This window comes from Lepus europaeus, chromosome 9 (assembly GCF_033115175.1).
Source record: "Lepus europaeus isolate LE1 chromosome 9, mLepTim1.pri, whole genome shotgun sequence".
Lineage (NCBI taxonomy): Eukaryota > Metazoa > Chordata > Mammalia > Lagomorpha > Leporidae > Lepus > Lepus europaeus.
The window spans coordinates 31,791,344-31,817,290 of NC_084835.1; the positions used below are offsets into that span (position 1 = coordinate 31,791,344).

At 46.9% G+C, this 25,947-nt stretch overlaps 1 protein-coding gene across 5 annotated transcripts in view; it reads left to right on the forward strand.

The window, feature by feature from the left end:
- Window positions 1-25,947, forward strand: part of FLNB (filamin B) — a 154,505-nt gene that overhangs the window by 64,138 nt on the left and 64,420 nt on the right. For all 5 annotated transcript variants that reach the window (XM_062201154.1, XM_062201158.1, XM_062201155.1 and 2 more), the window contains exons 3-10: window positions 2,500-2,597; window positions 5,770-5,917; window positions 16,545-16,663; window positions 17,493-17,570; window positions 19,236-19,398; window positions 20,251-20,448; window positions 22,957-23,094; window positions 24,824-24,950. In XM_062201154.1, coding sequence (XP_062057138.1) covers window positions 2,500-2,597; window positions 5,770-5,917; window positions 16,545-16,663; window positions 17,493-17,570; window positions 19,236-19,398; window positions 20,251-20,448; window positions 22,957-23,094; window positions 24,824-24,950 — 1,069 coding nt within the window. The remainder of the gene's footprint in view (window positions 1-2,499; window positions 2,598-5,769; window positions 5,918-16,544; window positions 16,664-17,492; window positions 17,571-19,235; window positions 19,399-20,250; window positions 20,449-22,956; window positions 23,095-24,823; window positions 24,951-25,947) is intronic.

The following is a 25,947-nucleotide window of genomic DNA, read 5'->3' on the forward strand; positions in this document are numbered from 1 at the left end:
CTGAGGCAACTCACTTCATAAAGAGAAAAGGTGTATTTAGCAGGGTTTTGGAATATCGAGCCCAAGATTGGTTTGGTGTCTTATGAAGATGGTGGACGGCATTCGTGGAGCTGGTGTGGAGGAAGGATCGTATGGCGAGCCAGGAAGCTGGGGGGGGGGGGGGGGGCGCGGGGTAGAGAGAGGCTGGGTGCAAACTCAGGCTTTTCTACCAACCACCTTCTTAGGGCGTGTCCTCAGTGACCTAAGCACTCCTACCAGGCCCCACCTCTAAATACCATAACTGGATTAAGTTACCACTCTCCTAGTACTTTTTAACTCATGATTTGAGAGTTTGAAGTCATGTATGAGTTCGGGGCCAAATCATATTCATATTATATCACTGCCTCACCCATCTCTTTGGGATGGGGATATATGGCCCCTTAAAACTACTAGTTTTCGGCCGGCGCCGCGGCTCACTAGGCTAATCCTCTGCCTTGCAGCGCCGGCACACCGGGTTCTAGTCCCGGTCGGGGCACCGATCCTGTCCCAGTTGCCCCTCTTCCAGGCCAGCTCTCTGCTGTGGCCAGGGAGTGCAGTGGAGGATGGCCCAAGTGCTTGGGCCCTGCACCCCATGGGAGACCAGGAGAAGCACCTGGCTCCTGCCATCGGAACAGCGCGGTGCGCTGGCCACAGCGCGCCAACCGCGGCGGCCATTGGAGGGTGAACCAACGGCAAAGGAAGACCTTTCTCTCTCTTTCTCTCTCTCTCACTGTCCACTCTGCCTGTCAAAAAAATAAAAAAATAAAAACTACTAGTTTTCAATGGAGTAGCTTGCTTTGCTATAATTGGTGTGTCTGTTTGGTTTAGCCCATTGTGAGACAGCTAATAAGACTACAAAGTGGCTCTTTTTACCTTTTCTACAGCAGACCTAGTTATATGTATAGATATGCCCGAGCATTAAATTCAGTAATTTATCCACATTCCCAGTGAAGGCCTCAGTGCTTGGAGCGGGCCTCGGGTTTAGCTTCCCTACTCTGGAGTCCTGTGTCTTCCCACTTGGCTGCCTATTTTCCCGTTGGTTTCAGCAGAAACATGTGGCCCTGTTAAGTGGCTTGGCAAAAAAATCGAAAATCGTCCATTGAGTGGAAAGTACCCATTACTATTAACCACAGGTTTGACTATATATGGCTTTCTTTGCCCTTTTCTTTTTGTTTTGCTGTGAAATAGAACTTGGTCAGGCTCCAGTTGGAGCCTTTGCCAGCCTCAGTGGGCTCCTCTTTGTCAAGTGGTTGAGTGTATACCAAGGTTGTAATTATCCTCACTGGAGAGTTTAGATTAATGGGTAGAGTTTGCTGTACATACTCAGCTGAAAAGCCATAGCCAATGATTTTGTACTTTTTTTAGTTTAAAAATATATACTTTTATTTTCCATTTGCAACTGCTCTGTATGTCCTGGGCACATTAATAAATAGTAAGCTAGTGGTTTGCAACACATGCAAAATAGAATGATCTGGTGTCAATTGGGTAGGGAAGAAGGACTGACTGAAGGCTTCACTCTTCCTTGAGAGCCTGTAAGTTGGTGTCATCCAAGAATAATACAGAATACCACACTGGTTCATTTCTCTGTGCCCTTACTTCCCAAGACACAATTTAGCATACCTCATTCTAGTTTAAACCTGGGGATTTTTACTCCAGTTCTTTATTTTTGGTACCTACAAAGACTTGTTAGATAATTCTGTGCTTCTGCAAGTAGATTTGTAAATCATGCAGAATCCTAGTCTAGTCTTTTTAGGTATAGCCAGGAACAAAGTTTTTTTTTTTTTGTTTTGTTTTTTTTAAAACCTCTTGTTAAAAGTCACCTGGCTCAAATAATTTTACAGCCTTTATCTGTTTATACTACTTTATCAATGAATGGATAATCTTTATATTTTATTCTTGTTTACAAAATTTGTATGAAAGACAGAAAGAGATAGACTAGGGGCAGGAGGGGGAGAGGGATCAGAAGGGGAAAGAGAGAGTAAGAGAATGAGGTGGCTCCCATCCACTGATTCACTCTCCAAATGCCTGTAACAGCCAGAGGTGCTGGGCAGCCTAAAGCCAGGATGCATGAATTCAGTCCAGATTGCCCACTTGAGTGACAGGAACTGAATTACTTGAGCCATCATCACTATTGCCTCCCAGGAACTACATTACAGAAAACTGGAGTCAAAAGCTGGAGCTGGGTAGCAAATGGAGTACTGTGATAGGCTATGAGGGTGTTGGCCAGGCTATATGCCTGCCCCAGTGATCCCCATCTTACTGCAAGGAGATAGCAAGTCAAAGGAAAAGACTCATTTAGTGTGCTAGGGTTTTCCCCATGGCACACTCCTACCTGTGCTACTTTTTGCCTACAAAGTAATTCATTGAGATTTGGGAAGAAATATCTCTCTGAGAGATTGTATGGCTTGAATTTAGGGGCATGGCTTACTTTGATCTCTTCAGTCGGCTAATGCTGAAGCATCCTCTGTGTTCTGTTAACAGGTCTGTGCCCAGACTGGGAATCCTGGGATCCTCGGAAGCCTGTGGATAACGCCCGAGAAGCTATGCAGCAGGCCGACGACTGGCTGGGTGTCCCGCAGGTATGCGCGAGCATACCGAGTCCCGGGAGGCTGTGTCCCCCCACTCACTTGCCGTGTGCTCGGTATATGCCTTGCTGGGTCAGGCCACCAGTCTGATGTTCTCATCATTCAGCCTGTGGTGCTGTTCCATCTCCCTCAGTTCACCTATGATTATAGGTTCTCGTGGACTTGACTGCTTGTAGATAGATCATGCAGAAGTCTTGTTGTAGTCACATGCTGGCAGGTTTTCTAGTGTTTCTGCACCAGACATTGCAGAGGCTATCTTTAAACCCCAAACTGCAAGTATGGACCCTTAAGTATTAGGTTAAGCCAGAAGTAAATGCCATTATCTGACCATTTGTTACACACACACACACACACACTCACACACACACTTTCATTTTATTTATTTGAAAGGCAGAGCTAAAGGGTGAGAGAGAGTGAGTGAGAGAGAGCGAGAGCGAGCGAAAGAGCTAGCTTCTCTCTGCTGGTTCACTCCCCATATGGCTGTGACAGCCTCAGCTGGGCCAGGCTGAAGCTAGGAGCCCAGAGCTTCATTTTAGTCTCCCACATGGGTGCAGGGACTCCAGGTGGGCCATCTCCCTCTGCTTTCCCAGACACATTAACAAGAAGCTGGATAGGAAATAGAGCTGCTAGGACTTAAAATGGCATGTGCAAGTGGGATGCCAGCATTGCAGGTGTCAGTTTAACCTGTTGTACCACAACTCTGGCCCCTATGTAATTTTTTTTTTTTTTTGGTAGAGATTTATTTATTTGAAAGTTAGAGTTAGAGAGACAGAGAGGAAGAGAGAGAGAGACACACACACACACAGAAGGGAGAGAGACGTCTTCTCTCTGCTGGTCCACTCCCCAAATGGCCACAATGGCTGGGTCTAAGCCAGGCCAAAGGCAGGAGCCAGGAGTTTCATCTGGGTCTCATGCATGGGTGCAGGGGCCCAAGGACTTGGGCCATCTTCTGCTTTCCCAGGCCATTAGCAGGGAGCTGGATCAGAAGTGGAGCGGCCAGAACTCAAACCAATGCCCATGTGGGATGCCAACACTGCAGGTGGCAGCTTTACCTGCTATACCACAGTGCCAGGCCCCCCTACCTATACTTGAAATAGGATAATTTTAATCCAATATGATGATGTGAACCAGGATAACTCACCATTAATGGAAATCAGGGAAAGATTTGCCTGTAAACCAATTGGGAATAAAACAAGAGAACTTGGAAGTTAAATGAGTCTGGGAGACACCATCTACGGTGGCCACATGGCTTTGTTCAGGTCCAGTCTTCCTAGCAGGAGGAGAACTCCCCTCAACAGTTCAGCACAATGGCTCTCGAGAAGTTGCAGGCAGCCATGGGGTTGATGACCTCACTGTAGAAGTCTGTTAAGGTCTGAGCTGGTGTTCAGAGTTGAGATCAGTGTATTTTGTAACAGGATCCTTGGAAGGTAGAGACACTTGCCTATTTCTTTGGTATGGTTTTGGACTCCGTCTCTGGGACGTGACCCTTTTCTTGGCTAATCCATCATGAGGAAATGGTGTGGTAAGCTTTTCGTTTCCTCCTAAACCTAAAACCACCTCCTTTTGACGTCCATGTGATGTTGACACCATGAAGCCACTGAATGAGCTGCCGGGAACAAGTGCCAAGTCAACACACATCCTATTTTCTCTGCAGTGTATGTAGGTGACTGTTCAAACCCCAGTGGCTATTTTGTTCGCCCAGGCTGATCATTGATATGTTCTCTTGCTGAATTTGGTTAACCTGGTTTGTGAGGCTGAGCTTGCTGTCCATCCAAGTCTGCTGTGGCTTGCCTCCTGGCACCGTTGCTGGGGCAAGGAGGACTTTGTGGGCTGGATCACGTGGTGGAACCGAGGCTTCAGGATGGTCTTCTGTCCAAGAGTGGGTCTAATGTTGTCCTCAGATGTATTTCAGGAGAAATTTACTCCTTTGCCATTGAAAAAAAAAATTTATGTGCTTATTTGCATTTTATTTGCTGGGGGGAAGACAGAGATTGACATTGACAGAACAAGATCTCCCTTTGGATCTCCTTGTTCACTCTCCAAATTCAGGGCTGGGCCAGATCAAAGCCTGGAGCCTGGAATTCAATTTGGGTCTCCCAGGAGGTTGGCAGGGACCCAAGTGCTTGAACCATCATCCTGCTGCCTCCCAGGGTGTACATTAACACAAAGCTGGAATTGGAATAGAGCTGTAGGTCAAACTTAGGCACTCCAATGTGCCTGTATTGTAAGTAGCATCTTAAATATTGTGCCAAATGTTTACCCTGCCTCTCCATTTTTAAAAAAGGCTCATAAGGAGGTAGGCATTGTGGCACAGGATGTTAAACCTGTACTTGGGATGCCCGCATTCTATATCAGAGTGCTGGTTTGAGTTCTGCTTCAGACCCAGCTTCTTGCTAAAGCATCTTGGGAGGCAGCAGATGATGGCACAAGTCCTTGGGCTCCTGCCACCTGTGCTGGAGATCTGGATGGAGTAGCAGGCTCCAAAGTTTGGACTAGTTCAGCTCTGGCTATTGTGGGCATTTGGGGAGTGAACCAGTAGATAGAGATCTCTTTCTCCCACCTGTTGCTCTGCCTTTCAAGTAAACGAAAGTAAATAAACATTTTAAAAAATGCTCTTACTATATTGAGCCCACATGTCTAATATGTCATTGTGTTGTCTTTTTTGTTTTTTTTTAAGTTAATAGAGATACAGACAGTATGTATATAAGCAAAAAAAATTGTCCAGTTTGTCTATGTGCACCTTTTGTAATATGTACGCACCCCATGAGTGCTGCTTTTTTCTTCCTCCTCACTTGTTCTTTTTATTCTTTCTGCAGAGGTTAGCCAGGGGAAGGATTTAGCCATGAACCTGTGGAAGTTACCTGTAGAATTGTTTGTGGAGGGTTCTGGAGCTTCCACAGAGGATGGTGGTTCTGTGACCTTGGTTTAATGATGTTTCTTTTAACTGAGAAGCTGATTCAGTTTCTTAGTATTTGTAGTGTTTGCTTTAAGAGATCTTTACAAATACTTCAATACAAGGAGACTTCTAAAAGTTCATACAGAATGCGTATTATGAAAAAAACCATGCGTGGACTTCAACGTTTTTTGCGCCAAAATAGACTTACGATTCTCAGGTGGTTGCCAGCTGGTGTGTTCCAGATGTTCATGCGCTGTGTCGTCACTCCAGGTCATCACTCCGGAAGAGATTATTCACCCGGACGTGGATGAGCACTCGGTGATGACTTACCTGTCCCAGTTCCCCAAAGCCAAGCTCAAGCCCGGGGCTCCTCTGAAGCCCAAACTCAATCCGAAGAAAGCCAGGGCCTATGGCAGAGGTGAGTGCTGGTAGTGCTGACCTGCAGCGTGTCCACTGGCGTTGGAAAATTTTGTGTGGCTTCAGATGGAATGTTGTGAGGGTCAAGAATGTTTAGAAACCCCGAGCCCTCTTTCTCACTTTTTTTTTTTTAACTTAAAGGCCTGTTGATTTATGACCACTTTCTTCTCCTTGGTGAATCTTTATTTATCTTTTTAATTTGAGTGGTGAAGAGACAAAGTGTCTGTATTTGAGTCATCACTGATGCCTCCCTCCCAGGGTGTGCACTAGCAGTAAGCCAATCTAGAACTTGAACCTAACAACCAGCACTCCCATTTGGAAGCTGGGTAACAGAAAAGGTGTCTTAACAGCGCTGGACCGATGGTCACCTCCAAGGCTTTAAACATTGCTTCTGTTGGAAAATGGTGGGTTTGCTGCTTTGTGATGCTCCCCTTTGTAGAGGAGGAATCAGAGCCTGGGCGACAGAGGGTGGGGGGGTTGGCTCTTGCTCCAAAAAATCAGTGATGGGGGTGGGAAGAGCCTGCGTCCATAGCTGCTGACTCATTTCTCCTTTTTGTTATGCAAAAACTACTTCAGATTTCCAGATAGGGTGGGAGCTATTGTGAACCCCTGGAGGACACTTCCTTGCTATGACTTCCTGTTTGTGACTCAAGGCAGCACAGGACACAGGTGTGCACATGAGGCACGTGGTGTTCTGGTTGGCACCGGAGTTCAAGCACTCCAACTTGTTCCAGAGAACAGGTGCACGACTGATAGTGTGCTCAGTGAGATACACTGTCCTCCCTTTTCTATGAGGAGGGGAATGGATTGCATTTTATCAGTTTTCATAATTACAGTTGGGACAACAGTTATACACACAGTGTCCCTTATCTTCTCCCACTATTGGCAGTTATTATTCTATATAAAGGTTTCTCTTGCCATTTGAGTGTGTGTATTTATGTCTCTGTGCATGTGTGTGTTTGTTGAAAGTGAGCTGCATTTCATAGGAATTCCTGAGTACATCAGTAAGGCTGTGCTAAGAATGACATATCCTCTTCCATAACCACACTGCTCACTGTTACCCATAAGAAAATTAACAATGATTTCAGATCATCTGATGGCCAGTTTGTATTCAGATTCCCCTTTTGTTCTACGATTGTTTTTTTATAGTTGTTGTTTTAAAGATTTATTTATTTAGGCCGGTGCCGTGGCTCACTAGGCTAATCCTCCGCCTGTGGCGCCGGCACCCCAGGTTCTAGTCCTGGTTGGGGCGCTGGATTCTGTCCCGGTTGCTTTTCTTCCAGTCCAGCTCTCTGCTATGGCCCAGGAAGGCAGTGGAGGATGGCCCAAGTCCTTGGGACCCTGCACCCGCATGGGAGACCAGGAGGAAGCACCTGGCTCCTGGCTTTGGATTGGCCAGCAGCGTGCTGGCTGTAGTGGCCATTTGGGGGTTGGACCAACGGAAGGAAGACCTTTCTCTCTGTCTCTCTGTCTCTCTCTCTCTCTTTGTAACTCTGCCTCTCAAATAAATAATTTTTTGACAGGCAGAGTTAGACAGAGAGAGAGAGAGAGAGACAGAGAGAGGTCTTCCATCTGCTGGTTCACTCCTCAGATGGCCACAATGACCAGGGCTGTGCCAGGCCTAAGCCAGGAGCCAGAAGCTTCTTCTGGGTCTCCCATGTGGTGCAGGTGCCCAAGGACTTGGGCCATCCTCTGTTGCTTTCCAGGCGTATTAGTGGGAACTGGATCGGAAATGGAGTAGCTGGGACTTGAACAGGTGCCCATTATGGAATGCGAGTGCTGAATGCCAATGCTGCAGGCTGTGGCTTTAACGTGCTGAGCTATAGCATTGGCCCCTGTTACTGTTTTACAAACCAATATCTGATTAAATTTCATGTGCTACACTTATTTCTCTTTAGAGTCTTTTTTTTTAAATTACGATTTATTTATTTATTATTTGAAAGGCAGAGTAACAGAGAGAGAGAGGGAGAGACAGAGAGCTCGTTTGCTGCCCAAATGGCTGCAATGGCTGGAGCTGTGCCTATCCAAAGCCAGGAGCCAGGAGCTTCTTCTGGGTCTCTGACACAGGTGCAGGGGTCCAAGGACTTAGGCCATCCTCCACTGCTTTCCCAGGCCATAGCAGAGAGCTGGGTCAGAAGTGGAGCAGCCGGGACTTGAACCGGCACTCATATGGGATGCTGGCACTGTAGGCTATTGCTTTACCGCTATGCCACAGTGCTGGCCCCTCTTTGGACTCTTTTAATGAGGCAAAATTCTCCCCTAGCTTTTTAAAAAATTATTTATTTCTGTTTATTTGAAAGGCAGAGAGAGATATTTTCCAACTGTTGGTTTACTCCCTAAATTGCTGCTACAGCCACAACTGGGCAGGTCAAAGCCAGGAACCATGACTTCTATCAGTGTCTCCCACATGTGTGGCAGGGGCCTAAACACTCTGCTGCCTTCCCAGGCACATTAGCAGGGACTCAAACTAGCAGTCCAGTATGTGGAATGCCAGTGTTCTAAGCAGCTGCTTAACCCACTGTGCTACACCATTGGTTCCGTCTCAGCTTTTCTTTTTCTTTCTTTCTTTTTTTTTTTTTTTTTTTAATTTAAATGACATTGCCTTGCTGAGGATTCTCAGGCATGTGTCTTGTAGAATGTCCCATATTACACATTTGCTCTGAATATAATTTTTCTCTGCTTGCCATGGGCTTAATCTTAATGGTGGGTGCACTGTGTGTGTGCTGTTCTCAGTTCTTGATGACTGGATTTTCTTATTTGCCCTTTTTGGTTTGATTTAGATCAGTAGAGGGTTTGCTGGTTCTGAAACAAACACATTGACATTTGAGGTTCTGTTTAGTGTTGAGCTGGGGTCTGTGTTACGTAGGGGCAGGGGACTTATTTGAAGTCTTCCTGTCCCTGCATTTATTCTCTCAAGGGTCGGCACACCCACGCTTACTTTCAAAGTGCTTCCTCTAAGCCGTAAGCAAAGGAGGTGAGGAATCTCTGGTTTTCAGAATTATGCTTCTTTAATGGCAAAAAAGCTGCAATAGTCAAATCCCTTGTCAACAAAATCAGACAACTGGAATGAATCTAACTAAGGCATAAAATGCTTGTTTATGATAACCTTATCACTGGCTGTCCAGTTTCCCTGTTGTTAATGTGAGACGGTTTCCTTTCACGGTGTTGTTTTTTTAGAAAATGACCACTTGCTGCAACAGTTCAGGAATGTGAGTGGTCACTGCCCTTTCCTTCATTTGCCTCTTTGTGAGTCTTGGACATTTGTGGAGGAAATGGACTTTGTTTTCCTCATCTATATGTGTATCGTTTTGCATTGTTTTCTTGTGATAGATATACACAACATAAAATTTACCATCCTACCATTTTTGAATGTGCTATTCTATGGTACTAAGTACATTCACAGCATTGTGTAGCCATCAGCACTATCCATTTCTAGAACATTTTCATGTCCCAAAACTCTGCACCCATTCAGTGATAATTCCTTCCACTCTCCTGTCTTCCCAGTGCGTGGTAACCTCTGCTCTACGTTCCATGTCTGTGAATTTGCCTATATGTCTCCTAGAACTGCAATCCTGAACATCCAAGCTTCTCTGCCTGGCTTACTTCACTTAGCGTATGTCTTCAGGGCTCATCCATGTTGGAGCTTGCGTCAGAATTTCCTTTTCATGGCTGAATAATATCCGTCATATGCCTATGTCATATTTTGTTTATCCATTCATCTGTTGATAGACACTTGGGTTGCTTCCACCTTCTGGCTGCTGTGAATAGCACTGAAGTGAATATGGGTGTGTAAATATCTGAATTCCTGCTTTCAGTTCTTGGGTTGTATGCCTAGATAGGGAGTTTCTGGATCACAGGGTGAATCCTTGTTTAACTTTTTTACCCCTTGTTGAGTGGGAAGACAAAATGATCAGTTTAGCTGATGGGACCAGAACATGAGGCTGCATAGGTGGGACTGTGAAATACTGTCCTTGTCTCATGTCTCCTGTGTGGCCATACTGCTTCATTCCTGCCACCTGAACCCAGGAAGAGGGAAACATTTCATCTTCTAGCTTCCAAAAGGGTTGAGGGGTGGGCTTTATTTTATCTCTTGGGTGTTGAGTAGAACTCAATTGCCTGTTGGCACTTACCGATCCATTCACTGAGCCCTGACTTGCTTAGTTTCAGGTGGTTGAAAGGAGAGATGGCTGGGGGTGGGAAGGTGTGGATGTATAGTCAGACAGGGCTTTGTGGTGGGGCTTACAGGGTTAGGTGTGCTGAAAGCATCCTTGCATGAGCTAAGCAGAAACCTTTTCCAAACACAAGGTCCCGTATGAAGCATTTACACATAGCAAGCTGTAAGGTCCCTTGCATCTGTGTCGTCACAGGCACCACCATGTCTGCATGGTGAATACAGCTTTGTGGGAGTTTGCAGGCTAAGGGGATGTGATTCAACTGCCCACTCAACCCTGGTTGGCTCTGGCAGATGAGCCCACTCCACGGCCTTTGGAAAGCTGCAGAGAAAGTCATTCTTCAGGCTGGTAGAGCCAAGGAAGTGGGTGTTTACCAGCATTTTAGGTGTATGCTTGAATCTCTTTGTTCATTGACCTGGTCATTGTATAATTTTTAAGGAAATGAAAAGTGTAAAGAATGAAAGCTTGCTTCCCAGTGTCTATACATGTTTCCAGCCATTTTTCTATGCTGAAATGAGTTCTGTCTTCGTTTGGAATTTACAATCTAACCTAACTGTGTGAGTTTATCTTACTATGTCACAGTCTACTACCTATTTTTCTTAAATCAACTTACTTGAAAACTAATACAAATCAAAGTATGGTAACAAATGACCCAGTATCTTGAGCAGATAGATGGCAAGGAAAAAGAAGAGTTGGAGAGACAGCAAGAGATTAATGAGGGAGTGGCTGTGTAGCCTAGCAGTTAAGAACACTTGCATCCAATATTGGAGTACTTGGGTTCCATCCCTACTGGGGCTCCTGACTCCAGCTTCCTGGTAATGCAGATCCTGGGAGGCAGCAGTGATGGTTTTTGGGTCCTTGCCACTCACTTAGGAGAGTTGGATTGCCTTCCCGGCTCCTGGCTTTTGCCCCAGCCTAGCCCATGCTGTTATGGGCATGCAGCATGAACCAATGGATGAGAGCTTTCTGTTTGTCTCTGATTTTCTTCTTTTTTTGAGAGGCAGAAAAAAAAAAGATTAAGTGTTAAGAGTTAAGAGATGTATTAACTAATTGTAGTGTATGAACCTTATTTGGATCCTATTCAAACCATTAAAGAAAATCCATGGAATTTATAAGATGATTGGAAATTTGAATGAACCCCTGATTGAATATTTGGAACATATTCAGGAATTATTGTTTTTTGTTTTGTTTTGTTTTTGACAGGCAGAGTTAGACAGAGAGAGAGAGACAGAGACAGAGAGAAAGGTCTTCCTTTTTCTGTTGGTTTACCCCCCAAGTGGCCACTACGGCACGGCTGGCATGTTGCGGCTGGCATGCTGCGCCGATCCGAAGCCAGGAGCCAGGTGCTTCTCCTGGTCTCCCATGCGGTTGCAGGGCCCAAGGACCTGGGCCATCCTCCACTGCCTTCCTGGGCCATAGCAGAGGGCTGGACTGGAAGAGGAGTGACTGGAAGAGGAGCAACCGGAACAGAATCTGGCGCCCCAACCGGGACCAGAACCTGGGGTGCTGGCGCTGCGGGCGGAGGATTAGCCTAATGAGTCACGGCGCCGGCCAGGAATTATTGTTAATACCAATATCATGTAAAAAAATTGAGGATATTCTAAAGATGTCTTCTTAAGATACATTGTAAAAAATTTAGACATTTCTTTATTTTCATTTTAAAAATTATTATTAATTTATTTATTTGAATGGCAGAGTGATAAAGTAAGAAAAAGAGAAAAGGATCTTCCACCCACTGATTTACTCTCCACATGATCACAACAGCTAGGGCTGCGCCAAGCTGAAACCAGGAGCCAGAACCTCTATTCCGGCATCCTATGCTGGTGGCTGGAACTCAAGTACTTGAGCCATTGTCTACTGCCTTTACAGGTGCATTAGCAGGGACTTAAACTAGCACTCTGATGTGATGCCACAACACTTGTCCCTTAATTCTTATTTGAATGGTAGAGAGACAGAGGGATACCTTGTATTTGTTGAGTCTCTTGGCAACTAAAGTCAGGAGCCTGGAACTCAAGTCTGTGTCTCCCACAGGGTGCCTGGGATCCAAGTACTCGAGTCATCACCTGCTGCCTCCCAAGGTCTGCAGTAGCAGAAAGCTGTAATCAGGAGCAGAGCCAGGACTCAAAACCAGATATTCCAATGTGGGCACAGGTGTCCCTAGTGGCATCTTAATGGCTGTGTCAAATGGGAATATTTGTGGATGAAAAATATGAGGTCCAAGATTGGTTTTAAAATATGTGGGGAGAGGCTGCGCTGTGGTGTAGCAGGTAAAGCTGCTGCAGCAGATGGAAGGTTGATCTCTCTCTTTCTCTCTCCCTTCTCAGACCTTTTCTCCGCTCTCTATCCATCCCCCACCCCAACTCCCCCCTCCCCCGCTCTCTGTCACTCTGCCTTTCAAATAAATAAAACAAATCTTTTAAAAAACATACAGATGTAATTTCTTTAATGATTATGAGAACATACAGATGATTTCATCTTGGTTGAATTTTGATTGTTTGTGGATTTTGAGGAAAGCCTATTGTCTTATTTTTGCTTACCATGTTCTTTCTTCCTGTTGTTCTAAGATTTCTTCTTTTATTGTTTCCTTTCTGTTCAGAGGAATTCCTTTGGCTGTCCTTTAGGGTAGGACTTCTGGTGACAAATTCTTTCGGTTTTCCTTCATTGAGAACGTGATTTCTTCCATTCCAAAAGGCTCCCCTCCCTGGGTAGAGGTTTCTGGGTTGACAGTCTTCTTCTTCCAGCACTGAAAAAATGCTGTGCTGCTCCTTTCGGGTCCCCATGGCTTCTGACAGCTGTCATCCCCTGTAGATAAGGTGTCAGTCCTCTCTTGAAACTTTCACAGTCTTTAACTTTGACTAAGAAGTGACTTGGTGCGGATTTCTGTTTGGTGGGGGTATTTCTCCTGTTTGGGGTTCAGGTTGATGTCAGATTTGGGGCATTTGCAGCCAGTATGCACAGCTCCGGTAGTTTTTCGACCTGGCCCTCTTTTCCAGTCCTTCTGCGTCTCCTCCGACATGAATGTTGGGTGTTCTGTGACAGTCCCATATGTTCCTCGGGCTCTGTTCATTTTTCTATGTCCTCTGCCACTTAGACTGGGTCATTTCTCTTTCTGTGCTGCAGTGGGGGCCGGGGGCGGGGGGAGGGCCCACAGTCTTCCATAGTATTTGGCTGGAGGAGAGCAGTTGCTGTCTGAAAGCATTCTACTTGCTGGCTGCCCTTTCTTTTGTTGGGGCTTTTACATTTGTGCTCATTGGCCTTATCCAGGCTGTCAGCTCCAAGCCTGGCTTTGAGACCAAAGAAGAATCACTATTGTCATTGCTTAGCTACTGAGCCAGCCCTCCAGTATCTCTACCTCCTTACGTAAGCCAAGGGATTTTAATGGTACTGAGAAGAAAGAGTTAAGTTCTTCTACTGCATCTTCATAGAAGCAAAAGTTTAAATATTACCTTTTAAAAAGCTTTCAACACAAAGGTCTATCAAGAACTGGCCAATGAATGAACCCCATGACTTATCACCACGGTCAACAATTATCAACTAACAGCCAGCCTGGCTCCATCTCGGCTCCCACCTCTGCACTCTTGTCACATTATTTTTTCTTTAAATATTTATTTGTTTATTTAAAAGACAGAGTTACAGAGAGGCAGAAGCAGAAAGAGAGAGAGAGAGGTCTTCCATCCACTGGTTTACTCCCCAGATGGCTGCAACGGCTGGAGCTGTGCCAATCCGGAACCAGGAGCCGGGAGCTTTTTCCAGGTCTCCCATGGGTGCAGGGGCCCAAGCACTTGGGCCATCTTCCACTCTTTCCCAGGCCATAGCAGAGAGCTGGATTGGAAGAAGAGCAGCTGGGACAGGAACCAGCGTCTATATGGGGTGCTGGCGCCTTAGGCAGAGGCCTAACCTACTACATCACAACACCAGCCTTACTTTTAGAAATTGCTAAGACTGCAACTGGAGTTGTGGTGCAGTGGGTTAAGATGCTGCTTTTGCATCTTAACCCAGCTTTCCAACCCAACATTCCAAATGAGCAGCAGTTCAAGTCCTGGCTGTTTCACTTCCAACTCAGCTTCCAGCTAACGCACCTGGGAAACCAGGGGAAGGTGGCTCAAGTGATTGGACCCCTGCCACCCACATGGGAGATCAGGATGGAATTGGGCTCCTGGCTGTGACCTGGACCAGTCCTGGTCATTTGGAGAGTGACCCAGCAGATGGAAACCCACTGTGTAACTCTGCCTTTCAAATAAAAAAATCTTAAAAAAGAATTAAAAAAAAAAAGTTTGAGTTTTTGCACTTAAGATGAAAAGGCAAGCCAAAGACTGAGAGAAAATATTTGCAAACCACATATCCAGCAAATTACCTGCATTTAGAACATCTAAGAAACTCCCACAACTCGTTAAAAACAATCTTAAAAAGCAACTAACCAAATAATCCAATGAGGAAATGGGCACAAGGCTTGAACAGTGGCACTGAAGATGATGCGCAAATAATGAAGATAAGCCCATGAAAAGATGTTCAGTGTTGTGAGTCATCAGAGAAATGCAAATGAGAACCACTGCACTCGGTCAGAGTGGCCCAAGCGGTGATAACACCACGTGTTAGGTGAGCATGGAGAGAAATTGGATGTGCATCACTCTGCTTTGCTGGTGGAAGTGTAAAATGCTGTAGCCACCCTGGGACACAGTTCCTTAAAAACACACAGAACTCAACATGCAGCTGTTATATGACTTAGCAATTGCATTCGTTGGCATTTATCCCAGAGCAGTGACAACTTACAGGAAGAACAGGTTCTCTCTCTAGCCTCTCACAACTGAAGGACAAAACTCTATTTCCTGCTCTTCTCTTCTGCTTTCCATACTTCTCTGCAGTCACTCAAACTTGAGAGTTTTCCCCGCAAACTGACTGATTGTTCAAATCTCTGTGGACACTTTCTGGGTGCCCTGGAAATCAATTCAGTTCTGACACTGCCTGGAGTTAGTACTGACCCCATAGGTGAAGGGCTCAGTCCGCAACATTGCTCCCCCACTGGTAGATTCCTGGATTACCTGCAGCTTCTGTCTGGTGTAGCTACAATTGGAGTTTCCTGTGACCTCCTGCTGAGGTTCAGTCCTTTGGGAGACTGGCTCACAGAATTCAGGGAAACACGTGCACTAGTTTGCTCTACAGCCCAGACTATGATACACGGTAGAAAAAAACAGCTGGCTGCAGAGGAGCTCAGGGTGGGAATTGACAGCGTTCTGAGTGCAGGGAGCGTCTCTCCCCAAGGGGGTGGGGTGCCCCACCATCCCGAAACTCCTCTGAAACCCACACGTGAGAGATTTCTGCAGCGGTTTCATCACTTAGGGGTGATGGAGACTCAACTGTTGATGCAAGCAATGACCTGGATGAATCTGCAGAGAATTCTTCCTAGTATAAAAGCCAATCTCCTGACGTTAGCTCATGTCTGATTCCACGTGTGTGTGGTGCATTCTTGAGATGATGGCATGTTAGACTTGGGGACATATTGGTGGTTGTTAGGCGTAAGAAGTGGGTGGAATGTGAGGGAATCTGTGACTCTCAAAGGGGTTGGGGTGATGGTGATGTTCTATGTCTTCACTGTATTATTGTCAGCCCTGGTTATGATGTTCCTTAAATTATTATATTTTTAAAAAAATGTTTAATTAATTTGAGAGGCAGAGAGGCAGGGCAGTGGAGGTGGGGAGAGACAGACAGACACACACATGGCTACCTGTTCACCCCTCAGACAGAGAGAACTCCCATCTGCTGGTTGACTCTCCAAATGCCTGCAAACGGCTGGGGCTGGAATGAGACTGAACTGCAGGAGGGCCTGGGCCAGGGCTGAAGCCATGAGCTAGGAACTCAATCCAGATCTCCTGTGTGGGTGGCAGGAATCCAAGCACTGGAGCTGGAGCCAGAGCTTGATATCATACCCAGGTTCTCTGCTGTGGACATCCTAAGGGGTGGCCAAGCACCTGTTCCAGTTGTGATGTGATAGTGTCGTTTTGCACAGTGCAACCACTGAAGAACTGGAAAAGAGTATTGTTTTTAGGTTTGCATGTGAGTCTGTCCTTAAATTAACTTGTCCGTTTTCGTAACATAGAAATTTAATTAAAAAAACATAGTGTAATTAAAAATTTTTAAGCCATAGAAAGTGGTGATGAATGGAAAATGAGCCTTCCACTTCCCCACTGTGTTGCTTCCGTCAAGGTTACTAACCCCATGATTGCTTGCAATTACAGATTCCCGACTGAATCACAGTGAATGGTTTGGAATTGGATGTTGCCTAGATAACTCTGATGAAACTAAGGCTTTGGGCTTGTCTTCTTATACTGGACACAGGAGTTTGTCTTTGTCCCACACGAAAGCTGTAGGACTCACTCCCATCTCTCAGTTCCCTGGAGGGGAAGGCTTGTGCCAGGGCCTGGGCCCAGCTAATAGTGTGTTTGTGTCAACTCCTGACAGGCATCGAGCCCACTGGAAACATGGTAAAGCAGCCCGCCAAGTTCACTGTGGACACCATCAGCGCCGGGCAAGGAGACGTGATGGTGTTTGTGGAGGACCCAGAAGGGAACAAAGAGGAGGTGTGTCGTCACCCCACCAGCAGCCCAGGGAGCTAAGGGGCTTGCACAGGGCCAGTGACTCTATCTCTGCCTCCTTTACGGCAGTTAGAGTAACTTGCCCCAGAGCTGTGTCTTGAAATAGAATTTAAATGGATTCTCAAGAACACAGTGTTTGGTTATATAAAGTGCACTTGGGTTTAGCAAAGACCTTTAGATACTGGAGGCGAGAATCCAGGTGATTGTTGCCCTGTGCTTTCTGCACTGGCCGTTCTCTGGGTCTTCCCCGAGGGCATTTGCATGTGCTATGCTGTGCTTTCTGTCCAGCATCTGACACAAATCTGAAATTCTGAGTTCAGTGGTATGTTGTCGGTTTCTGCCTCAGAAGCAGGGATTTGGCCTGACTTGCTTTTTGGTTTTGAAAGGCGGAGAAAGAGACAGAGACAGACACATCTTCCATCTGCTGCTTCTCTCCCTAATTGCCACAATGGCCAGGGGTTAAATGGGTGGCACGGACCCAAGCACTTGAGCCATCACCTGTTGCCTCTCAGGGTGTGCATGAACATGCAGCTGGAATCTGGAGTGGAGCAGGGGTTTGAACCGAGAGGCGCTACTGTCTGGGATATGGGCGTCCCAAACAGTGTGTTAACTGCTGTGCCAGACATCTGCCCCATGCTGCGCCATTTGTCTCCGAGTTCAGGCTGCGCCTTTCCTGGTGCGCTGTGCGGGAGTAGCAGGACAGGAAATAGTCAGGACGGTCGAGGTTCCTGACCCGGCAGTTCGCTGCAAGGCCTTAGCTGCTCTTTACTTTCACCTGGCATCTTCTCTAACTGTTGCTCATCTTCCCTCCCAGGCACAAGTCACCCCTGACAGCGACAAGAACAAGACATACTCCGTGGAGTACCTGCCCAAGGTCACTGGGCTACACAAAGTAAGATGAGGCTCCCTGGTGGTGGCTTGGATGCTTTTCGGGCTCCTTTCAGTATGTGCCAAAGAAGGCTATCTGGGGAGGAAGAGTGGTTTTCCTGTGTTTAATGCCTGATTTTCCTTTCTGATTATAGAAATATGCGTGCTCATTGTAGAAAATGTGGAGTCTCTATGAGTCAAACTTCAGACTTCGGCTAATAACCTCCATTGCTTGTATTTTACAGGGTAGTTCTTTGCAATGTTGTAGATTTTTCGACTCCGTATTGGCATCTTAATAGTTGTAGCTCTGTGCCTAGAGTGTGAATGCTGCAATATATAAACTGGCTTTAGTGCTTCTTTAAGTGTCCTCCTCCCCTATACCTTTAAAAAAATAAGATTTATTATTTGCAAGGCAGAGCAACAGAGATAGAGGGAAAGACTGAGAGACAGGTCTTCCATGTTGTTTCTCTCATTAAATGGCTGCAACAGCTAGGTCTGGGTCAAGCTGAAGGCCGGAACCAGGAACTCCTTTCAGGTCTCCCACATAGGTGGCAGGGTCCCAGATCCTGAGGCTGTCTTCTGCTGCCTTCCCAAGCCCATTAACAGGGAGCTGGGTTGCAAGGAGAGCAGCTGGGATCCGGCAGTCTGATATGGAATGCTACTGTTGTTACCAGCAGTCTAACCCATTGCACCACAATGTCAGCCCACAATGCCAGCATTCCCACTTGGAGGTGGCCTAGGAGCTTTGGAGATATGGAAGCCCAAGGATGGAGGAATCCAGCTGACTGTCATGGAAGGAAACGGCCCACTCAGTATCTGGAAAAATCATGGGGACTGAGCCCCCAGTCATTTGTCTTCACAGTATTTTGAGTTCTGTTTGTGCTGGTGTCCAGCTGGCCTGTAGGGTAGAGCTTTGAGAGCCTGTGTTGCTGGAGAATGGGGCAGCCTGAGGGTGCACCTTTTGTTGGATAAAGGTCCTTGACAGCATGTTAACAGCCAATCCCGTCTAACGGTGGCCAGACTTTGAGACAGACTCTGCACATTTCCTTGGGCTTCAGCGAATTCACTTGGAATGATGGCCTTTGATTTGTTACATACTCTTAGAACTTCATGAATTCAGATAAAAGAAATCTTGGAAGGAGCATTTATGTTGTAAATAATTAATTCCTTCCAGCCAAGTATGAGTTCTTGTGAAACCCAGCCCACTACTCTAGAAATTTCAAAGATGAAACTCATGACTCAAGTTTTAGCTAAAAATCAGTGTTCTTTGTCTCAGGCCCACGTGTCTAAGAATGATCTCAGTCCCTTGAAGAACCCTGGGCCTCTGGGTTTGAAATCCTAGAACTACACATTTTGTTCTGGGGGCAGTGACCCCTTGTGCTGCCCCTTTCAAGGACTCCGCATGTAGAGATTCAAATCTAAGTGTTTGCTTCCTACTAGAGAGGTTGACCAATTCTGACATCAGCATTTTTAGTTTGCTCAGAGCTCAGTCTCCAGACTCAATCATATGGCTGACAGGGCCCAGTAACAGTCCTTTGAGGCTGCCAAATTTGGTTCCAGGGTTTCTGGTCCCAGCTGCTTTTGTGTGTGTCGTTCTGAGGAAGGTGGAAAAGAAGATGGTCGATGTGTATGACTTGATCATGGTCTTGTTGGGCAATAGGTTTATCTCTCACCCATCTGTCACCTGTAGGTCACAGTCCTCTTTGCAGGACAGCACATCTCCAAGAGCCCATTTGAAGTCAATGTTGACAAGGCCCAGGGGGATGCCAGCAAAGTCACTGCCAAAGGCCCAGGGTTGGAAGCTACTGGGAACATCGCCAACAAGCCCACCTACTTTGACATCTACACAGCAGGTAATGCACCTCCCCTCCGTGGGGCAGACCTTTGGGCTTGCATCCAGCCTGGAACTTGGAGGCCTTATGACATGAACCTTTTGTCTTTCAAATCCAATAACTAGAAAAATAATTTTTCAAATGTGTTATATTTGTAGATAGTTCAAAAATATACTCAGTTTTACTGTGATGAGTGATCAGTTTCTGAACATATTTCTTGGCGTAAGTATTCTAAGGAAACTTAAGTTTTTAAAGGAATTATCTACTTGTCATAGTTCTATGTAGGTTCCTGTTGGGAAAAGAATAGACTGGATAAGGTAAGGGAATCGTCAGCTTTCTTTTCAGTGTAGAAAATTTAGAAGTGGAAAATGTGAAAAAAGTAAAGGTTCAACCATAACTCCTTCCACCCCAAGAAAATGGTTGTTAGCCTTTTGATGTGAACTTTCCTCCATACCTGTGTGTCCCTTGCTGTATGCATTTTATGCTGATCAGCAGCACACTTTCTTATTTTATTTTATTTATTTATTTGCAACAGGAGGGGAGAGAGAGAGAGAGTGATTGATTGATTTGGTTTGCTCCCCAAATGTCCACAACAGTCAGAGCTGGGCCAGTGCGAAGCTAGGAGCTGAGGATAAAATCCAACTCTCCCATGTGGCTGGTAGGGTCCCATCTACCTGAGTCATCTCTGCTGCCTCCCATGGAGCACATTAGCTAAAAGTTGGAATTGGAAGTGGAGCTGAACTTCAACTTAGGCACTCTGATGTGGGATATTGGTATCCCAAGCCGTGGCTGAACCATGAGTGAAACCCCTAACTCAGGCAGCAGACTTTCTGAGAGGGGACTTGGACTCACAGGACACTAACTGTATTGTAGGAGCTGGCGTGGGTGACATTGATGTTGAGGTGGAAGACCCCCAGGGGAAGAACACCGTGGAGCTGCTTGTGGAAGACAAGGGAAACCAGGTGCATCGATGTGTGTATAAACCGGTGCAGCCTGGCCCCCACGTGGTCACGGTTTCCTTTGCCGGGGACACCATTCCCAAGAGTCCCTTCGTTGTGCAGGTTGGGGAAGGTGAGTGCTGGGGCATGGAGGCTGACTGTGTGCAGCTGGGTGCCAAGGCCGGGAGAGAGATCGGGGCCAGCACAAGCTTGCACTTTGCCCCTTTCTGCCAGGTCCACTCCGTTGTTCAGTAGCTCACTCTGCACTCAAGATACTTGTCCCAGTATCTCCTAGAAGCCATGCAGGGACCTCAGTGCATCACTGTGTGAACTCATATAATCCTCTCCAAAGCACCTGCACGGAAGAGTCTTTGTCCTGGCGGAGAGGTGGGACTGAGGCAGTTGGAGAATGGGTGCCTGGGCCCGAGGTTGGCAGCCGCAGCAGGCGTCCTGCAGCCTCCACTTCTTGGCCTTTGCAAGCTGCCAGCCACGTAGCACCTCTGCTTCCGTCATCACACTGGCTTGTGTGCTGCAGGTGCCAGCAGTGTTCCCATTTTGCACACAGGAACACTGAGGCTTAAGTAACGTTAGGTATCGGTACTGTGGGCGTCGGGAGGAGCAGCACAGCAATCTCTGCCCTTGGTCGCTCTGCTAATCCCCCTCTGCAGCCGGGAGTGTGAACTTGTCTCTAATGGGAGACCCTCCTTCTGACGTTGTGGCCCTGTTTTCATTTGTTTTCCAACTGTGCTGCCTTTTCTAACCGAGACTTGCCTTTCCCTGTTCTGTCCTGCGCCTCTGCGTCTGCAGACTTGGCTTCCTCCTCTGCGTCCTGCCTCTGGGCCAGCCTGGACCCTGAAGCGGTTGGCTTCCTAGTTGCGAGCACTGGGCCAGAGGCTCTTGCTTGGTAAGGGCTGGTCGGGTGGGGCGTCTTTGCCAGTTCTTTGTGCTGTGTGTGCGTGTCAGCTGACCCGGTGCTGTTGTGAGTTCAGGAAATTCCTGTGTGGGTGTGATGGCAACTTGTCCAGCCAGACCCCCCAGCCCTCTCTCTAACCACACTGAAACCTGGCTACGGCTTTGAAAGATGGCAGGGAGTCGAGTGGTTTCCTCCAAACTTTCCTGCTCCATGTGGTGTCTGGGGGGAACTGATGCCCACGTTCAGACCCTCTGTGGATGTGTGTCTCTGCATGTTTCAGTATACATTTAAGCCCTCGGAGGAAGTCTTGTCTTCCTATTATGATTTATTTCTGGTGTAACCAACCTTTCTCACCTTGACAAAGAAAACGACCAACGCAAAAACGGCACACATACTCCTAAGCCAAGCTGGTTTTTGGTATAAGTCAAAGAATTTGGAACAGCCCATTTCTTTCCACTACTGTTTCCCAGCATCTTTCCCTCTTGGACAGCCTTTTCCATTTCTGGCATAAGCCAGCTCATCTATCACTTATATTAGTTAGTATTTAATTAGTAGACTTTCTCTTATAATTGACTACCCCACTCCCCAATGATTTTACATGAAAAGAAACTGTATATTGCTGTCACAATGGAGAGCCCCCGTCACTTGCCATCAAGTATCACCATCAACTTAGGTGCATCCACGAGCCACCTAACAGCTCCTGTGACTCTAAGGGGAGTGTGTGACTGTTTAGGAAGCAGACGCTTGCCAATGAGGCAGCTGGCAGCATTGCAGGCAGGAGGGGCCCGTGGAGGAAAGGCCTTCCTTCTGAGGAGTAGGGTCTTATCTTCTGCGAGCTGTCAGATTTGCAGTGTCAGACTTGGAAAGGAAAAGCCACTTAATAAAGAATGTGACATTTTATCCACGAATCTCCTGTTTCTACTGAACACGGAGGTTGTCTGTGCTCGGGCAGAGACTTCCTAGGGCACAAAGGCATCTTTTACCCCCCTCCCCGACCCCGGGGAACAGTGGATCGGCGGACCTCTCACGGAAGCAATGTTAGAAGCGACCTTCGTTCTTAACTTTCAGATTTAACAGCTTTTTAGAACCAGACCCGGAAACCAAGTCTGGAGTGGTGTTTACTGCTCATTGTTGCCTCTGTAGCCACCCACATTCCAAGGCCTTTGTCATAGACATGGCTAAGAGGTCAGTCTGCCTTGGCCAAGGTGGAGCCAAACTGGTCTCCTCTGGAGATCTCTGTTGTTTTTGCCTCACCATGTGGAAGACAGCAGTGATGTCTGGAGGTTTACGAATGGATGACCATGGGTTTGGAACCCAGACAGTCATTTTCAACCGCTGCAGTTTCCAAGTAGACTTGAAAAAGTCTGGTTTTCTCAATTATGGGCCCTTGAGGTTTAAGTACAGTCCAACACTTTGGTCTTCAATCCCCCTCACCGATGAAAGCATCCATGCTGGTACCAGGAGCGCAGCATGGATCCGCTGTGCTCTCCAGAGTTCTTTGCCAAATAACTCTTCCCCCATCCTTCTGTGGTGTGGCTGGACAGAGTTATGTTGTATCCTGACTTCCTGGCCTTGTGTGCTCCCTGAACGGGACCCCTGGCTTGGGTAACTGCTGCATACTCTTTGTGCAAAGCAAACATTTTCTTGGCGGGTGGCTCCCACTTACCTTGGCTTTCTTGACCGACTAAAGAATGAAAGGTTGAACTGATGTCAAAACTTTGCTTGCAGCCTGCAGTCCGAATGCCTGCCGGGCCAGTGGCCGAGGCCTGCAGCCCAAAGGCGTCAGGATCCGAGAGACTGCAGACTTCAAGGTTGACACCAAAGCTGCCGGAAGTGGGGAGCTCGGCGTGACAGTGAAGGGTCCTAGTAAGTGCTCTTGCCCTTCCCTTTCTCTGGTGTGATTTCGGTTAACTTTGTCACCGTGGATATTATACCGTGTCATTTGGACCAGTTGATCCCAGAGAGCTAGGTCAAAGGTATCAGGGCTCCATAGGGAAAGGGAGGAATGAGTGATTAGTCATGTCGGCCCTGGGTGTGGGCTAGAACAGTGGCTGGGAAGACTTCTGGCAGTGGATAAGCAGGGAGGTGAGGGAATTGGGGAAACACTGCTGTGGGAATGACAACCCCAAAAAGGCTCAGAGAGGAAGGTTCTTCCCATCACGTAGCTTACAGATGCTGGAATTCAAGCTCAGCCTCCAAAGCCAGTGATTTTCTTACAACAGGCAAGTTACATTTTATAGACTATGAAATTATGTCAAGTACTTAATTACTACCATCTATGCTTATAGAAGGAGAATAAAATTCTCTAAGATTAAGTTCTCTGTGTAGGTAAGTGCTGTTCATGGAGAGCCAGGTTACACTGGGCAACCGCTTCTCTCTCCCTCTTTTGGAGAGGGAAACTGTTGGGACAAGGGTGTCTTCCTTGTTCCCAAGTTTTCCCCTGGGACACAGAACAGCTCAGCACTTTTTCAGTTGTGGCGTTTTTGCTCACCTGCCTTGTGGAGTCGGGAGCTTCTTGTGCCATGGCAGTTGTCACCCTCTGTGTTCTCATAGGGGCTGGAGTGAGGGGTTCAGAGCTCCATAAAGTTAATATTTGATCTCAGCACCAAGCCTGCGGGCAAGCTGTGCCCCAAGGGTGGCCAGGGTTCTAGACTGCGCGGACCTGGAGTCAAGCTGCTCTGAGGCTGCGCTCCCTCCCAGCTTGTTTCGACAGGAGCCAAGCAGGCGTGTGTTTTTTTTTTTTTTTTTTTTTCCTCTCCCTGACCTTGGAGATTCACTTGACTCAACGGCTTCCCCAGCCAAACCTCAGGGCTCAACATAAAACAAGTTTCTGCCTGATGGTTGGGTCTGGAGTTTGCGGTGTAGCATCTTAAACCTACTCTCTCGTGGATGGCAGATGCATGCAAGGGCCTTCTTGCTTCTGTTGTGTGCTGTGAGTTGAAGAAGATAAATCTGGACACAATGCATGTCACATGCTTATTAAGGTTCACTTCCTCCCTGGTTTTCGTCAAGGGCAGTGAACAGTGGCTACAGTTGTTAAGATATAATTGGATGACATTTATCTTTTTTTTTTTTTTTTTAAATACTTACTTTTTTCATCCTTAAGAGAGGCAGAGAGAAAGCCAGAGACAGATAGAGAAGGTCTTCCTTCTTCCTAGTGGTTCGATCTCTAAATGCTAGAAGCTGGGAGTTGGGAATTCACACTCAGTCTCCCATGTGGGTGGCAGGGACCCAAGCCCTCACCTGCTGCCTCCCAGGGTGCACATTAGCAGGAAGCTGGGGTTGAAAGCAGTGCTGGATATGAGTGTCCCAAGTACCCGCTGTGCCAGACACCTGCTCCCCAGGTTTATTTCCACTGGGCCCCTCCTGGCTGAGAGAGCTCAGAAAACCTTTCATTTCCTCACACTTTGAAGCAGAGATGGGGCCGTCTTTAACCTCGGAGTCAGCTCTTGTGTCTTAGCAGATCCCACACTCAGAGGCAGCCCGCTTGGGTTTACCCAGGTGTCTCATGTTTTGTGCATGTTGCTGCCTTTTTGTGGACCGTGATTCTGAGCGTACGATTGCATTCCAAAGATTGTGTGCTTGCTTTCCGCAGAGGGCCTAGAGGAGCTGGTGAAGCAAAAAGGCTTTGTGGATGGGGTCTACGCGTTCGAGTACTACCCCAGCACCCCAGGGAAGTACAGCATCGCCATCACATGGGGGGGACACCACATCCCCAAGAGGTGAGTCTCCAGACGGGGACGGGTCTTTGCTGGGGGCACACTCTATCTCGGGCAGACTTGGAGACGGTGGCTTCCTGGGCTACAGGAGGGAAAGAGATCTGCTTTGTTGAAGGGAAAAAAAAAAAAAAAATTTTTTTTTTTTTTTTTTGGCAGAGCTGCACACAGGCATTTGGCAGGTTCTCAGCAGCAGCCGAAAGTCGCTGTGGTTTTAGCTGCCTTGCTTGAAATCAGATGCTGGCGGTTGGGGTTGGTGGGCGGCAGGGCAGCCAGGGGAGCAGTGTAGATAGTAAAAGGGCTGTGTGTGTACACCCGGATGCCCTTTTTTCAATGAATGCCTCTGTTCATGAACACCACAGGGGCTAAATCTGCTGTGGTTTATATGAAAACCATCTACGTGAGTGCTGTCAGGGACCCAGGGACGCAGTCTGCAGCTTTGCTTCGTGAGCATCACAGCCGATCTCTTCTGTTCACGTTTTCCAGCTCTCCTGGGGGCAACTTTAAACTCTGAGTAAATAGAGTTTGCCTTGAGAAATACCTATGCATACAGCAGTCCTGCCTGTCCATGGGGGTGCCTGAAAACCATGGGGTGTCTGAGTATGACTATTTGCCTATACATACATACCTATTACAAAGTTTAACTTACAATCGAGGCACAGTAAGACATGAGCAACAACGACTAATTCAAAGTAGAACAATTATAATGTTATACTACAATCAGTTGTATGAATGTGGCCTGCTTATTTCTCAAAATATCTTGTTGTGCTGTACTCACTCTTGTGATGACGACTGAGATGATAGAGCGCCGACCCAATGTGAAGAAGTGAGGGGAGGACGTAGGTGTTTGTTGTATAAAGCCACTGTTGACCTTTTGATTACATTTATTTTTGTTTTTCTTAAAAAGATTTATTTATTTATTTGAGAGAGAGAAAGAGAGAAAGAGAGAAAGGAAAAGAGACAGAGAAAGATGTTCCCTCCTGAGATGGCCAGAGTGTCTGGC